Source organism: Kogia breviceps, chromosome 12 (genome assembly GCF_026419965.1).
Source record: "Kogia breviceps isolate mKogBre1 chromosome 12, mKogBre1 haplotype 1, whole genome shotgun sequence".
NCBI classification, from domain to species: domain Eukaryota; kingdom Metazoa; phylum Chordata; class Mammalia; order Artiodactyla; family Physeteridae; genus Kogia; species Kogia breviceps.
The window spans coordinates 11,391,301-11,409,141 of record NC_081321.1 but is presented as its reverse complement, the minus strand read 5'-3'; the positions used below and the strand labels follow the sequence as shown (position 1 = coordinate 11,409,141).

At 37.0% G+C, this 17,841-nt stretch overlaps 1 protein-coding gene across 34 annotated transcripts in view; it reads left to right on the top strand.

Annotated features, from left to right (window-relative positions):
- EPS8 (EGFR pathway substrate 8, signaling adaptor) overlaps positions 1 to 17,841 on the top strand; it is a 188,131-nt gene that overhangs the window by 150,003 nt on the left and 20,287 nt on the right. For 18 of the 34 annotated variants that reach the window (XM_067008782.1, XM_067008772.1, XM_067008784.1 and 15 more), the window contains 4 exons: positions 1,573 to 1,756; positions 6,391 to 6,524; positions 10,189 to 10,288; positions 11,119 to 11,262. In XM_067008782.1, coding sequence (XP_066864883.1) covers positions 1,573 to 1,756; positions 6,391 to 6,524; positions 10,189 to 10,288; positions 11,119 to 11,262 — 562 coding nt within the window. Of the gene's footprint in view, positions 1 to 1,572; positions 1,757 to 6,390; positions 6,525 to 10,188; positions 10,289 to 11,118; positions 11,263 to 12,394; positions 12,431 to 17,841 lie in introns of all 34 variants that reach the window. The other 16 variants (XM_059080181.2, XM_067008778.1, XM_067008780.1 and 13 more) reach the window with 1 other exon arrangement.

Genomic DNA, 17,841 nt, shown 5'->3' with positions numbered 1-17,841 from the left:
AGTAAGGTGACTGTGGAAGAGAAATCACTAACAATTGCAGGATTCAAGTTTGCCGGGCCAAGCAAGTTATAAAGATATTTCTCATTTCATTATATGTGATTAAATAATTTCTGCTTTCCTCATTGATTTGAATCTTTTTATTTCTCTCACCACTTAGAGTAAATCATTCAGTCTGGTCACTTGGAAGTTTGTCTTTGTAATGCTTTTAGGCTAGCCTGAAAGTAGTGGACCAATTCTTTTTTTTTTTTTGCTGTTCTCCTATTGAAATATATATAAACCATTCCCAGTTATATTTTGGACTTTGGCAACTGCTTGTGTTGGAATATGGTTTACACATGGAGTGGTTTACCAAGCAGAAGATTCTTTACGCGCACTGCAGTTGTTGCTTTTTTTAATTGAAAACATTATCTAAGTTTATTTCTGCATATTATTTATATATTAATGTAGCATATTGTCTCATATTTATATATCATACTATGTAAAAACTGGTTAAATAAATTTCTTAAATCTATTAGATTTATGTAGGTTATTTTATGGTAAGCCTAGGTAGGGATCTTTTCATTTTTTTTCATAAACCCTGTTAAATTTATCAGATCTCATAGTACTAAAAATAGTTCAGGATTTTTAATTTCTTTGTCTTGGGTTCTACCTCAGAATGAGAAAATTAATGACCATTAGGAAACCTACATCAAAAGGAACTCATATTGTTAGCCCTTGACATGAGAAAATGGTCATTTCAGATCCTAATTATTTAGAGTATTAGGAAATGAATATACCGACTTAAAAACTCATAAAGATAAAAAAATCATAAAGGAACATAATAACCTGAATCATTTCATCACAGAAGTTATAACCTGAAGAATTAAATCACGTGTGAAAGATAAAACAACATATTTTAGCAGAGTTTAATAATGTCTCTCCCAGTTATTTTTGTGGTTCATGAGTGATTAGGAGCTTATAGGAATAAGTCTCAGAGTTACTAAGTAATGAATGGGTTCATGATTATATTACAGATTAGTACTAATTTGATGTTACTGATGAAAACCTAGCTGATCCATTTAATTGATAAAATCAGTAATGTGCTTCATTTTAGGAGACTTCATAACTTAAAAGATCATGAGCGTTACGAATATTGTCTGCTGTTTGTCTTTTGAAAAATACATCTCGTATCAGGAGGCTTCATGATGATGGGAGTAGAGTGATCAGAAAGTACTTGATGCTGAGAGAAGCATATGTCCTAAGTACTTACCCGACTTCTAGCTTCACATTCCATTCTCAAATGGTCAAAGATGTATATTGATGTTAAAAGGTTGAATTAATGGAGAATTGAGGCAATATAGTGAAAGCAGATCATAAAGTAGAATTCAGACTTCCTTTCATTTATCAGCATCAAATACTAGCATAAACGTGTTTACTTTCTGTGTTTGGATAGAAAGAGGGCAGACTAGGTGTGAATTGTTTTTGTTGTTATTTGTTTTTGTGTTTTTTTGTGGCTAGCCTTATTGAAGATGGTTTTGAGCATGGAGGTGTTTCTTAATTTTGCTGTTCGTATGTCTTAATGTCCTTCTGCAGAGCAGAGTGGCCAAAAGAACAGTTTATCCCACCCTATGTCCCACGGTTCCGCAGTGGTTGGGAGCCCCCGATGCTGAACTTCGTGGGAGCATCAGTGGAGCCGGATCTCTATCAACTGACTGAGTCTGTGGCAAACGCAGCAGAACATCATCGCAAGCAAGAAACGAAAAGATTATCCACAGAGGTAGTCTTTCAATATCATCTTTTGTGGGAAGTGCAATAATCTGTGCGTTTGTGAGTTCTCACTCTGCTGATCTGAAGCTTGTTCTCAAATCAATGACTAGATGTCCTTGCTGCTCTTAGGTGCCTCTCACCTCTTTGTCATGGTGACAGTTGCTCTGTTTCTCTGTGAAGCCCAAACCCAGCCCGTAGCACACCTCACAGCCTGCCAGCTCTCCTCCTTGTCCTTCGTACCAGTGCTCCTGAGCCCTGGTGATCCCATCCTTTGGACTGTGTACTTTCTCTGCTTATCAGGGAATTGCCCCACTGCTGCTTGACCTCTTCTTTCTATTTTCCTCTCCTACCATCAGACCCTCAAGACAGTTCCTTGACCCAGGACCTTTAAGCCCCTCCCAAGCAGCTCTTTCCTGAATGTCCCATTTCTTTCTTTCTTTCTTTTATTTTTTAGCCTCATTCTAAACCTCCCTAAGTCCTATCAGCCTGGCTAGAAGGCCAAAGCTTCTCCTGGACTCCAGTCCCAGGTCCAAATGATGATTTATAACACTGTTACATGCTGAGGAGATCATAAAATATATTGTATCTTTTATGATCCTTAGTAAGCTTTAGATTGTGATTTATTGGGGGAGCAAATCGAGGAATTGAAATTGGGTGTGATTATCTCTTCACATTCCTTAAAAATGATTTTTCTATGACAATTCTTGTTCTGAGAGAAAAGAAAATTAAACAGTATCTAAAGCTGAACCAAACTGAGCAGGATGGTCAGAACCCAAGGAGTTAGATGAATGAGGTCTAGTTTGAAGAAGCCACAGAAAAAATTAATGACTAGGTCCTCCTTGAAGTCCTGTTCATTTCCTTTATTTAATTCCTTAGATTAATCTTCTCCGATCCCTGTGGGTATTTACAGTGTGGCAAATATGATATCAAGGAATGAATTAGGAAACTAGAGTATGTCCTCACTTATAGGGAGAAACATTTATATAAATTAAATTTCTTAAAATCATTTTTCGACAATAGCCATAGTGTTATAGAAGATTGGCTAAATTCTGAAACTTTAAAAATAAAGCAAATATACTTCTCTGAAAGTAGTATTTTTCTGCTGTAATTGTTTTTTCCTCTGGCTTCATATAATGGTACATGTGGATTCTGTAACTGCCCTTCTCTCTGAGTGATTAAGAAGGTGACCTCACAGTTCTGGGTGCAGGTTAGCAGACATATATGTCCCTAGCTGTATTTTATAGTTCAGACCTCATCACAGTGAATTTTCCTTCCTCGTAAAGGGCAACTCTTCTAGAGTAAAAAATGTAATCGAACTTGAAATTATGATACACTTGCTGTTGCTATAGTTACAGCTGAGTATTTTCAAATCATAGAAATTTCTAGTTTACAGTCCTCAAATAAGAAAATATATCCACTTTATAATGTATGCCTCAGAAATTCACTTTTGTGAGTTCTTTTTCAATTTGTTTATTTAAAGAGAGAGTAATGTGTTCTGGCTTCCAGTGTAAAAGTTTGTCTACTCTCAGAGAATAAGTAACTTTAAAAGAAGAATTAATTGAAAATTCTTCCTCGTAATGAGTTATCAGTTTCCTGTTGTAAACTATTGTCCATTTTATGGCTTAAGCACTTATTCAGAGGTTTGAACAAAATGAATTGAAAAGCAGCTGCTAGCAGTTCTATGGGATTTTATACCTTAAGATTTTGTTGGAAAAGAGACCAAAGTAATGGTGACTTAGAAATGTGTAACACGGGCTTCCCTGGTGGCGCAGTGGTTGAGAGTCCGCCTGCCGATGCAGGGGACACGGGTTCGTGCCCCGGTCCGGGAGGATCCCACGTGCCGCGGAGCGGCTGGGCCTGTGAGCCATGGCCGCTGAGCCTGCGCGTCCGGAGCCTGTGCTTCGCAACGGGAGAGGCCACAGCAGTGAGAGGCCGCGTACCGCAAAAAAAAAAAAAAAAAAAGGTGTAACATGCAATCATCCCCAGAAGAGAGATTTTATTATACTTTATTGCACCTATAATAAATGCATTCAGAACAGGACTTGGGTTATTCAGGATCTGGTGGCACAGGTGACAAGGCATGACAAATATGAGTGTCAGTACTCAGCCTCTTTCCTTCCTCTGAAGCAGCAGCCGCCCTGAGCAGTGTTGTGTAGTTAGTCACTTGTCATCCTTTCTCTCCTCCTTTCTAATATCCCCAGTCACTCTCAGGACCCAGTGAGTTCACACTGTCCGACCTCACTGTTATGTTCAGAGCTAGGCAGAAGGTGTGGGTGATTCTGTTTCCTCAACTCCTCCCTTTTATAACAGCATTTAACCAAAAAAAAAAAGGCCTGATCATGTAGTGCCTCTGGTGTCTCCTAGGGAAGTGATAAACTGAATTAATTAAGCCATTTGTTCTTTATTTTATTTTTTAATTCCAGCTTTATGGAGGTGTAATTGACAAATAAAAATGTAAGACATTTAAAGTATGTATCGTAAATGATTTGATATATGTATACACTGTGAGAGGACTCCCCCCCATCTAGCTAAATAGCACATCCATCTCCTCACATATTTATCTGTTGTTGTTGAGAACATTTAAGTTCCACTCTCTTCGAAAATTTTAATTATATAATACAGTGTCATCCACTATAGTCACCACATTTTTATTAGATCCTTAGACCTCATTCATTTATAGCTGAAAGTTTGTACCCTTTTACCAACCTCTCCCTCTGTCCCCCAACCCCCAGCACTGGCAACCACTTTTCTACTCTCTGTTTCTATGAGCTTGACTCTTTTTTTTACATTCCACATATAAGTGATATCATGTGGTGTTTGTCTTTCTTACTTCACTTAGTATAATGTCCTCAGGATTTATCCATGTTGTCATAAATGGCAGGATTTTCTTCCTTCTCATGGCAGAAGAATAATCCATTGTATATACATACATACCACATCCTACTTATCCACTCATCTGTGACGGACACTAAGGTTGTTTCCATATCTTGGCTATTGTGAATAATGCTGTAGTGAACCTTGGGGTTCAGAATTCTCTTTGAGATCCTAGTTTCATTTTCTTCAGTATTATACCCAGTAGTGGGGCTGCTGAATCATATGGTAGTTCTATTTTTAATTTTTTGAGAAACTTCCGTACTGTTTTCATAGTGGCTTCACCAATTTACATTCCCACCAACAGGGCACAGGGGTTCCCTTTTCTCCACATCCTTATCAATGCTTGTTCTCTCTTGTCTTTTTGACCATAGCTATTATCAGGTATGAGGTGATACCTCAGTGTGGTTTTGATTTGCATTTCCCTAATGATTAGTGATGCTAAGCACCCTTACATATACCTGTTGACCATTTGTATGTCTTTGGAAAAATGTCTTTTTAGTTCCTCTGCCCATTTCTTAACTGGATTATTTGCTTTTTGCTATTGAGTTGTATGTGTTCTTTATATATTTTGGATATTAACCTCTTACAAGATATATGATCAGGTATCTGATTTCTCCCATGCTATAGATTGCCTTTTCACTTTGTTGCTGGTTTAAGCTTAGGTATTTAAATGGTAAAAGTTGTTTATCTGTATTTGTATGTTAAGTGCAGTATCCTGATACATATTCCACAGGAGTAATGTAATGTGGGTACTTTGACATCAAGAGCAGTCCGTTGGAGACACCTCACCCACACTCTCTGTGGATGAACTCAGCCCTACTCCTGCCAGCTTTGTCATTTGAATTAACTACAGTACATGTGCATTCAGAACTTTGCTAAGACATTCCCAATTTCAAATATTTTGTCCCAGTGAATCCATAAACAGTTGAAATAGCCAAGGAATTCCAACGCTTTAGGGTCTGTTGTGCATCCGCCATACTTCATTTTACACAAGGAAAGAATACAAAATTCATAGATGAACTTTTTTGGTTTCTTTGTTTTGCCCCATAGCCTTAAAGCCATGCTGCTTAATGGGACCCATAGATTTCGGTTCTCCCTCCTGGTAGCCCATTAGGCTCATGTCTGTGTTGTGTTAACTGCCGAAAGAAGTGACTCCAGCTTTGTCTTATCCTGGACTATTGACTGTCAGGATCAATGTGTTTTTGTATTTCTGTGTTTTCCTTAACAGTTAAATCTGATAATAGTGCTGACATTTTAAAAAAATTTAAAATGGTGTCCATGTACATTTAAAAAAATGAGAATAATGAGAGAGCGTGGTATAATTTTAACACATAGAGTTCAGATGATTTTCATGTGCTAGTATTTACTTTGCTAGGGTGGTAAAGGTCTGTTTCTTAAACATAGAAAGCAAAAGTTGAGGGTTTTATTGTTGCTGTTTTTAAACCAGTTTTATTTTATACAAGCTGTTAAAGTCTGCCTAATACCAAAATCACCTATTACTGACATTCCAGAGGAAAGAATTTATTGCTTTTATACAATAAAAGCATTGGATATTTCTGGAATTAAGATTTAGTCTTTGCACTAATTACTTTTCTTATTATAAATAGGTCTTTGACAAAAACTCTCATTTCATAATTTATTAACATATAATGGTCAATCACTTGAAAATGAAACTGACCACAGTGTAGTGGAGGGTTCTTGTTAACTGACGTCAGTGCTTATTCAAATAGTATTGGTGATTCTTTTCATCTTTCCTCCTCTGTCTTTCAGCACTCCAGTGTATCAGAGTATCCTCCAGCTGATGGGTACGCAGTATTCAATAACATTTATGGAAGAGGGCCCCATCTGGACCAAGGGGAGGCCGCTGTTGCTTTTAAGCCAACTCCTCATCGCCATGTAGATAGGTAACATTTCATGGGCATCATTTGGAGAGCTGTGGATGATTATCTCTGGTTTAGTGCAAATAGAGGTGCTAGTGTCTGCACTGTTCACTACTTCTTTGAGCGTTCCATCTATTAATTGTTTGTTAAAGTTTCAGTTGTTCCTTTATAGAGCTGGCTTTGATGAGCAAAGTCTCCAGTCTATAATTCTAACTTAGTGCGAATGCCATTGTATGACTTTCCATTTTTTAAAAGATGCCTCTGACAGAATCTGTGAATTAAGAAGAAGAATTGTTTTGAAACTCTCTAGTTCGTACCAGATGGTCTCTAAGGATCTTTCCAGCTCTGTAACTTTTAAAGGAAATAATTTCCATCTTTATCTCCCCCAATAAAAACAAACAAACCTTCCGTTAGATAGAAGTATTTAAACTAAGTATAAACTGAATATTTAAACAGAATCAATGCCTTATTTGCCATTTTTACCATTTCATTTTTTATAGTCACTTTCCAGTTTTACATTTCATTTATCTTCCCATATATTTCTCTCTCAAAAAATTCAATATAGGCAAAAATGGAGAATTGAAATGGGGAAGAAATAAACTGAATTGAAATAGGGTCACTTTTTCAATCTGGTTTGCAGTGTAAACTGCATGTGAGGTTTACATAGAGGCCAACCCATACACATAAGAGAAAGAAAAAAGGTGAAATATTGATAACAAGGCTATGGGAGAATGATCATTAAGATGAAGTGGGGTAGAGAGCTTGTCCTACCCCACTTTGAGGTACTTTCCTACCTCAAAGCCTGTCTTACTATGAGTGTTATATGCCCTTAATTTCTCTTCAGTATATTCTTTTCTTAATAGAATCTAAAGAAGGTGGGATTTAAAATTTTGGTTTTTTTGTCAGGAATGATAACAGAGGTAATACTTAAGTAAAATGAGGTGGAAATTATACAGTTATTATTCTAAGGGCACCAGTAACATATTAAATTCAGTACAAAGAAAAGTCGGCAATGAATAATACATTTTGAAAATGCCAACATATGAAAGAAGTTTGAATTGTAGATTCAATTTTTAGGAGATACAGGTGAAAATCAGTTTTGAAGTTTAAAAATTATTTCATGGAAATTCTTCTTGAGAAACTTGTTCCTCATCCTAGTACTTTCTTTTTCCTTTTTTTCTGTCTTAGCTGTCAGTATTCTAGAAATTATTTCAGATTAGTGAAGGAAATTCTATGAAGGGATATTCAAGTATATAGATCTTAAGACTGTCAGTATTTAGCCAGAGAAATAATTGTTTTTAAAGGAGTAAATTGTATATCTCAGTTGCCTTTATGGGTCCAATTTCTCCCCTGGGCTATTATAATAGGAGCTGAATAGTTTAATAGACTCCTGGATCATTGATGTTGCTAAGAAAATTTGTCATAATTATTGAAAAAACTGTCTGAAAGTTCTGGTCTGATATGTAATACAGAGGTTTGGAATTTATTTTTACAGTAATTATTATTCATCTTAAACTCTATTACATGCCAGGAATGCAGTAAATACCATATAAAGTGTATTCACTCTTCCGTGAAATTACAATGTCATTTAGGGAAACCACCTATTGAATTTAGCACCCTCACCTTTGATGGATTATAGTTTACTGCTATTCAAGAGCAATTCATGTTTTAGAGAAGTCTCAGATTATTACCATCTCTGTGTCTACTCTGTATCAGGTGGGTATCTATAACTCCAAATCAGAAACGGAGACCATGCATTTTGATACATTCTAGATCTCTTAAGAAACTTTGGTACATCTGAAAAATTACAGTGTGATTTTCAGATTGATAACTGTGGTCAATGTCATACCCACATTTAATCTATAGAGGGCAAGAAACTATAAACCATAAATATTTGTAAATTCTAAAGCACTTTGTAAGTATGTGCTGGGCAGTCACTTCTGAGACATGCAAGATAGCAAAGACTTCAACGAGAACTACAGTCAACTTTTCTTTTAACCACACCATTGATTCATATACACAGTGGCAGAGAGTTATTCTTCCCTTTGCTAAACAGTACATTCAACTCTCTGTTATCAGCAGTGACTTGGAGAGAAGAACATGAGGGAGGAGAGAAACATAGAAAACTGAAGTTACTACTGTTTTGCTAACCTTTGGAGTGATTGAAACACGTTTATCCCCCTCAAGTGAAATTTCAATGGAACGTGATCATATAAAACTAGAGATAGGGGTAGGAAATCCATGGAACACAGTTAAAAATTTTTTATTATTATTAATAAGATATAATAATTATTTGGCCATAATTTCACTTTTTCCACATTTACTTTTTTTTTTTTTTTTTTTTTTTTGCGGTACGCGGGCCTCTCACTGCTGTGGCCTCTCCCATTGCGGAGCGCAGGCTCAGCTGCCATGGCTCACGGGCCCAGCCGCTCCGCGGCACGTGGGATCTTCCCAGACCAGGGCACGAACCTGCGTCCCCTGCATCGGCAGGCGGACTCTCAACCACTGCCCCACCAGGGAAGCCCCTTAGTTTTTTAATATAACAAAAATTGCCAATATGGTTTACAGGCTATGATTTTCCTTTGTTCCTGTTTCTCTTCTCCTGGAGTTACTATCCAAGAGGTAGTAGATTACCTACCTTGATGACAAGATATACTGTGCCCACAACTGTCCTGCAGTCCCCGCTGTGACTCAGTATTCTAGACGATCTTGGTGGGCAGCAAGCAGAATGGCCACTTGACAGAGGAAGGATGACCAAATATCATGAGTGCTTTCCTGCTTTTTCTCTTACAGAGGAAATGTGGGAATGTAAATGGAGGAGAAGATTAGGGAGTAAAATTAGTTAAAAAATAATTAAAGCTATTATTTCATTATTGAAATGAAGAGAATATTATTATGTTGATATACCAGGTTTTATTATATAATATAAAAGTATTTTAAAATTATGTAGTTAAATCTATTAATGGTCATTTAATGATCAAAAGAAGTACTTTGTTTTTAAATAAAGTTTTCTTTTTAAAAAAAATACATCTGTTCTTACTCTTAAAATAAGTTTATAGTAAATTAATTAATTAACAAATTAAGAAGTGTTATTGCTCTTGTACTTAATCCATACCTTCCTTTGCAACTTGGATAACTGGACAAAGCTTTCCTGAATATTGACACTTAGTCATAATTTTTTCATATATATTTGGTTAATGAATTGAAGACATTTCTTGAATTAGTGAAATCAACATATAATTTAAATGACCACTTTGAACATTATCTTTAGTCTCCTGTAATTTTATGAAAAATGGTAACATTGACCATTATCCTGGTTCTTTCATGGTAGAAATGTTGGTTAACAAAGCAATATCCAGTATTTTGGATATATTAGATTTAATGGACAAAGATTTCATAGATTTGCATTCTAGATTTGGCTTAGCACTAACTAGCTTTGTAATTTTACATTACTTATTTTTACTCTAGCCATAGTTTTTTCATTTTAATGGTAAAATCTCCAAAATATAATAAAATTAAATACTCATATTCTCATACTCTATAAAATATAATAGAATTAACTACTATCTCAATAACTTGTCCAAATGGTTTCTGGTAGGCATTGGCTTGCCTTAGTGTTTTACTTTTGCTTTCAGCCTTTAGGAAAAGCTAGCAGAGTGATTATATTTTTTCTTTTTTTTTTTTGTAGAAATTATGATCTACAACCCAAGAAATATGCCAAATCCAGGTATGACTTTGTGGCAAGGAACAACAGTGAGCTCTCAGTTCAAAAGGACGATATTTTAGAGGTAATAGAATTTTACCTTTTTTATACTCTTAATAAAGTGGATTTATTGTATTCCTTTTCTGGTATATATCTAAACTTTCCTCAAAGAAATGCTGAGGTCAAGAAATTATTCTTCAGTGTTATTTTGTTTTACCAAGGATACACAGCGTATTATAGATACCTATATCTATTTAGGCGGGGTAGCTGCTTTATCTGTTTTTTGTTTCTTTGGGGGGTGGGGTTGGATTTCTTGGCTTACTTTGCCCTCTTCCTTCTTCTGGCCTTTGTTCATTCTGGAATCAAGACTGGTTATCACTTCAGATGTAGATGCACCATAATATTTTAATAAGAGAAAACATTTCCTCCTTCCTATTTTAGTACCCTTGCACAAATGTAACCAGCAGTGAGTGTGCTAATGGTTTGGGGAATAATCTACCATGACTCTCAAATTTCTTTCTTCAGTTATAATTGAGACTTCATCTTCTTTAATATATAATATGGCATAGTTACAATAGTAAAAAAAATGTTTTTATACCTTTCCTCTCTATTCTAAGGATGGAGACAATAGACCTTTTCCAAGTAACTCATCTTAAGTACTTCAAATACCGCAAATAGCTAAGCATTCTTGGGAGGTAATATGGACCTTGGGTAGAGTGGTACCAAAGCTGTTCTATACTAGTAATTGTAATTCTTAGTGTAATTCCTGACAGTCATTTAACCCACAGTACGTTGATGTTAAGTCAGCGTATTAAAAGTGAAAACATTTTCTTGGTCTAAGAATAAAAATCGAACTTCCTTCATAATTTGGTTTTGGTACGGAAACGCCGCCTTTATTTTCTTGCATGACGACAGATCCTTGATGACAGGAAGCAATGGTGGAAAGTTCGAAATGCAAGTGGAGATTCTGGATTTGTGCCAAACAACATTTTGGATATTGTGAGACCTCCAGAGTCTGGATTAGGGCGCGCTGATCCACCTTACATGCATACCATACAGGTAATTACAATTTTTGAGCAAAATTTAACTTTTTCGAATTTTCAAATTCATCTTTCCTAAACAGGACTTAAACACTTTTTATGTATTAGTCATTCTGAGATTTAACTGATTGTATAATTTATACCTTTTTCCTCAGGCAATGGGGGGACAGTGGCTAGGGACATAAGGAAGAATTATACATATGTTTTCCCAATTTACTTCTTCAGGAAATTGCTCAAAATGTTTATCTCAGTGACTATTCGTCTGAATGCTATTTTCTTCTACCCTATAATATTTTTGACATTTGGAGAAATAGCATTTCTGCCTTTTTACTCTTACCCAGAGCCCTCCTGCCCAAGGGGCCTGATAGAGGATGCCACTGAGACAGTGGCTGGAGTGTCTACCAGTTCATCTTCACCAGCCTTTGCTCTCATCCTCTATATAGACTTTGATTATAGCCTGTTTGCTTTCACCTTTCCAACTACCAAATCCTAATCCTTTTTTAAAAACTACCTTCGCATGGTAGACCCTCCACCCAGTTTTCAGCGCCATTATCTTTCTTCAGGTGTGGTAATCACAGAGACCAGGGCCGCCGCCATGTGCTTTTGAATCTGTGACAGGATCTCTAGAATCACTCCTGCCAGCAGAGATGGAATGGATGGACTGTCCCATGCTTAGCCTCTGAACCTGTGGTAGCTACTTTCTCATGCCCCCAGGAAAACTCTTTTCATTTTCAGAATCTTGAGCAGAAGACCACATCTGACCCCATAATAATGTCATAAATTTGCGCAGAAGCTGAAACTGCATAGAATATGCAGTGAAATAGTGAAATTTCATGCCTAGGCTTAGTAAAACGCAGACTGTCCAAACCTAGAACTGTGATCACGTGCTGCTATGACCTTTCTGTAAGGACTTCTGCCTCCTCACGGCATTCAAGCCCAGCGAAGGCCCTGCACTTATCCAGAGAGACTTCTGGCCTTATTAGAATTTGAGAATCAAGGAAGCATTTAAAATAAAGAATTGATGTACAATTTATAGATCTTGATAACTTAAAGTGGTGGCAGTGGGAATTCTGTTTGCTGTGTTTGTGTTTGGGCTGGCCTGATGTGCATATATATTATGTACTTATTTTATGTTCATCATTTGTCATTAGCTGTTGATGCCAAAGAAGGAGTTTGAGTTATTCAAGGTATGGTCTACTCCATTTCCCATGGATTTTTGAAGTGAATTTTCTAACTTAGACTTAATACCTTTTTCTTTCCTAAGTTCTTTCTTTTCTGATTTTTGTGATGTGGTTACCTAACATAATATAGGCTTCTGTCTGGTTTGTAAATACCAATTCTTTGTGTTCTTTCCTATAGAGGTTTTCACGGAATGCCTTAAGCAGTGTTAAAGAGGGTATGCCTCAACCAGTGATGGAGTGCATACCCTTTGAGCTATATGAACTGTTTTTAAATATTTAACTCATGATAAACAGTAAGAAGCACTATTTACAGAGGATATCCCTAGTTGTTGTATGTGAGCAGAAGCCCAATTTTATATATAAAATGTTAGAAACACTTAGCCAAATTTGTTTTTATTTGTGTGCATGGTTGCTAGGAAGGGCAAACTCCCATAAAATAAGATACCTAAAACTTGCAAATACTAACGTGAATTCTAAGTATTCTCCCCACCTGAGATTTCCTAGGGAATTTAACCTCTCTTACCTTTCCTGTTTACTGTTCAGTCTTGTTTTTTTCTTCAATTTAGATTCCCGGCTTGGGCCGTAAGTTGACTTTTCTGTTTAAAGATTGCTTCTGTGTAAAGCTGACCCAAAACTATTAATACATATCATAGGTAGAGTACTTTTTGAGAACGTAAAATTATTTCTCCTTTCTTGAACAGAGCCTCAGCTTATATTTTTGTCAACTTTGGCAAAACCCAGAAATTTTTTAAGTGCTCACAAGTTTCAGGAGTTTGTTTGGCTACTTTATGTAAATAGAAGCTTGTAGGGATTGCTTGTTCGGGCTGTTTCCTTTTAAACGTTTCAACACTATCTGACTGTCTGCTAAAATCTTCTGGATACAGCTCTAAATGCAGTGATGTATGTAGAAATGTGTATAGAAGCTGTGTGTGTGTGTGTGTGTGTGTGTGTGTTTAGGTTGAAAGCTCTACTTTTAAAAGGTATTAAAAACAATCTACTTTTTAACACCTCCTGAAATATTTGGTCTCAGCCCAACAAAACCACCAAAATCTTGTAAAATTTTAAGAAGCAAGCTTGAGAATCTGCTGTCTGTTATCTGTCATAAATATGACCCTGAAAGGATTCCTATTCTCAAAGCATTTATAACACACCCAGAAAAAAATGACTAGATAGAACAAGATGGAAAAAAAAAATCACTCTCAGAAATATGTGCCAATTATTTTATCTCTATAACAGTGTTACCAGACACTTTTATCTAAAATATCTAAAGAAAAATCCTGTGGCTTATTTCAGAATGACAGTAAAGATACCACCATATTTCTGTAGATTTAGGTAATCCGAACACCCTAATCTCATAGAACTCCACTGGATTACAAACATATCAAAAGCGATTCTACGTCTCATTTACCTTTTCATTCATTCACCCCACAAATATGTATTGAGTGCCAGCATCTCGCACTTGATGAAAAGAAAGACAGAAATCCTAGGACTGAGCAGTTCCTCCATTAAAGCCTGCCTCCCAGAATCAAATATCCAGGCCATCTGCCCTGGCTTTGCCCCTCCCTTTGTGTTATATCAGGAGCAGTGACCCTCTCTCTACTCAGAAGTGGCTGACACTTTTCGCCCTGTCTCATCCATCCAGTGACATCAAAATGGTACAGAAGTTTAAAGAAACTTCTCACAAAAACATTTTGGATCCCTGTACTGTACTGCAGAAAGATGCTTAGACTGTATGCCACGTCCTTTAAGGACTTCACAAATACCAGTATATTTAATTCCTACAACAGCCTGGTGAAGTAGGCACGTTTTATATATGAGGAAAATTAGGTACCTTGCCCACGGTCACATGGCCACATGAAGCCAGAGTGGCGTCCCAGGACTCTGGAATCAGATCCTATGCTCTGATATGCTCGACTGCCATGGGGAATCGTGCTTAGAAAAGAGGCGCTAAATTCCTTAACTTGGAATATCTGGTTTTCTTTAATTTACAATCATCTTTTGATGTTCCCAACTACCTGCCCTTTGTTACAAAACTCCTATATAACCTGGCTTCCCCACTTGCCTCCTACAAGCAGTTCTCTTAGGGTTACTTGAGGTGCTGCCTCCCAGGCTTGAAGTCCTAAAAATTCCTGCTGGATAAAACATAACTCTGGGAAAAAAAAAAAAAGAAAAAAGACTGATATCCCATTTTGTCACAGACACATAGTTTTTCACCGTATGAATGCTTAAAGTGACACTTTCTCAGAATAGGTTTACCTTGCACTGTACTGTGATCAAAGTTGATCTGATCAGTCATCGCCCTTGGAATTGGATTTTTGCTTTATTCCTCCATCACTTGGGTTTCATTAATTCTTTCATTTTTTAATCATTTAAGAAAATAATCCAAACTATGTAATTCACTTAGAAAGTAGGCTGTTTTGGAATGGTGGGTGTAAGGGAATTAGATGTGAACGATTTCCACGTAGCATCTACAGGTCACCAAATTTTAAAAAGCCACAGACTTAGGACTGTTAGTTTCATACACTTAGGTCTCCTGTAAATAAATATGTAGAAATAATGTCAGTTGCTGGGGGAAGGGCACAAGAGCAGCCCTTGCCTGCGGTTCACACACTGTTGGTTAGAGATTCTCTGCGGTTGGCAGGGATGCTCATACCTGGCACCAGTCGCCAATAGGTGTTGAATTGCCACCCGATGTCCCTGCGAGTCCAGGCTATTTAATATCCTCACATTCGGAGTGATTTTTTTACAGCTCAGGAAAGACTACCGTTCCCACCGAAAGTGTTTTTCACCAGGGTTTCAGCAAAGTTTTATAAATGAAGGGGAGGGAGGTAACAAAGAATTTTCGAAAGATGTGGAACATAAAAAAAAAAATAGATTGGTTGAAACCACAGGGACAAGGAAGTAAATGTTTATGAGAGATTATGGAGAAATGAAGATAACTAACATAGCTTTTGATGAAGATTCTGTTATAGAACATTCCAGGACTTTCGAGTACTTTTGCTGGGCAACACATGGACATCTGGACATCCAGGGTGCTTCCTGCCCACTTGGAAACTACCTGCCACATCAAGTTTCCTGATATGTCTTTTGACTTGATTCCCTGACCTCTAGCACTTTGACTGTTAATCTACCAGAATCACCCTTTTGCCAACGTAGATTCCCATGTCGTACACCAAGAGCAGAAACCAATCCCTGCCCTTATATTATTTCCAATATCCTCAGAGGCTTGACTAAAGAACTCTTTTATTTATTATTAATTATGAAGTCCACGTACTTATTATTATTATAGATATGCTTATTCTACAGGATGCAAATAATTTTGAATGTCTGGTCATTATGGTCCTGTAAATTCAACAGAAAGTTTCCCCATTTGCTCTGTTTCCGTGCAAGAGATATTATGATATTGTGGAAACAGCTCCAGTCTAGGTCCTGGTTCATGAGGATTCTAGTCCTGGCTCTGCCACTGACTAGCTGTATGACCTTAAAGAAAGCATCTTAATTTTCTCTGCTCCAATTTGCTGAGCTGTGAAATGGAAGGGGCCAAGTTTCACGATCTCCACAATCCAGTCTAGATATAAAATTTTGTAGGGCTTCCCGGGCTTCCCGGGCTTCCCTGATGGCGCAGTGGTTGGGAGTCCGCCTGCCTATGAAGGGGACGCAGGTTCGTGCCCCGGTCCGGGAGGATCCCACGTGCCGCGGAGCGGCTGGGCCCGTGAGCCGTGGCCGCTGAGCCTGCGCGTCCGGAGCCTGTGCTCCGCAACGGGAGAGGCCACAACAGTGAGAGGCCTGCGTACCAGGAAAAAAAAAAAAAAAAAATTGTTATTTTCTATATACATGTTAAAGTAGTCCTAAGTGAAAAGTGGAAATGTTTTCTTCAGGTGAATAGTAGAACACTAGCACTACTAATTTTAGCTCCTGTTATGAATGCTCTGTTTTTCAAGCTCAATCCAGATATTCAGATACTGCTAGACAGAGAGGACAGTTTTACTAAAGATATCTTTATTTTCATTCCAGCAGACCAACTTCCTGATAATATTCCAGTCTTAAAAAAATTTTTAAAGTTAATCTTAGAACACTCTATTCATCTATTAATTAGAGGCATGGTCTTTAGACAGGGATGGTTACTTTTTATTCTGCTTCACGTGTTGACATTTTTCCAAATATTTCTTGCAATAAGTTGAATAATACCTACTATCTCTCTCTTTCAATACATATATAAATTACTGCCCAAAAGGCATATTACAGAATTATAAAATTTTCTATTTGTTTAACTGCTTACAAGTTCAACTAAAGTTCACTAAAACACACCATGATATATATTTCCTTTTGTAAATCAGCTTAAGCGTTAGTCTTACATTAAATGTAATCAAATTGTATTCTTTATAAGCTATAAGAATAAGATAACCTTTATCTTAATATTTTTAAAACACAATACTCAGATACACAAATATCTACTGAAATACTCTACATGGTTTATACTGTAGTGTGAGCCTATATAATTAGTTTTCCATGGCTAGATAGTGGTGGAAATTAATTATATATTTACAAGCTCCTTCCCTGGTTGATTTGTTGGGAGGTAATCTTACTGTCAAAAACTAATTTGCTCACGGTTTCTGATATTTGATGTGAAGTATAATTGATATTATTTTAGTTCCATCTCCTATGTTAAATCTTCTCATTTGATGTGATTTGCTCCATTTTCCTAATAGCAATTACTTGGCGAGCTGTCAGAGGTAACCCACATTTGTTCCCTCAAGGCACTTCTTTTTAATGTAACTTTTTGGATTCAATCTCTGGACTTAACACCCTCCAAACGTTCCAGCTGTGCCTAGTTTTCACTGCAGAATGCCAAAGAGACTAAATTTAGAGGAAAAAATGTGTAGATTCCATTTTTAAGAACAGTTCAATTTTACTGGCTTTGTTGGACTTGCTTGCATAAATTCCCTTCTGAAGCAGTATCTTGCATGAATCAGGAGCTTATCTACACATCTCTTTCTTTAATCCTTGAGAATTTCTACTCAGCTTTAATGGCTAAAGAAAAGTGACTCATTTGGACTTAATTATCAACAGAAAAGTACATTTTCCACAGGGTCTAGTAATTCTGACTTCTTTCAGAGAAAGAAAAAAACACAAGGAGATTTTGTTTTAAGCAGAACTTTATATTTGCGAGAGATAAAAGGCAAGAGTTAGGAAGTGACAGTGATCGTACAAAAGTACAGCCACACCAAGGTGACCCATCATCCCAGTTTGCTCACAGCTGAGGGGTTTGGAGGGTTGTGGGACTCTTGGTTCTGACACTCGGAGAGTCCCAGGCAAACTGGGAACAGTCGGTCAAGATTTCTTTTTGGATTTGGAGATTCAGCACCCTTCGTTCAGCAGAAGAAAGTTTGGGGTGGACTTCTGCTCTCCAAGACTTG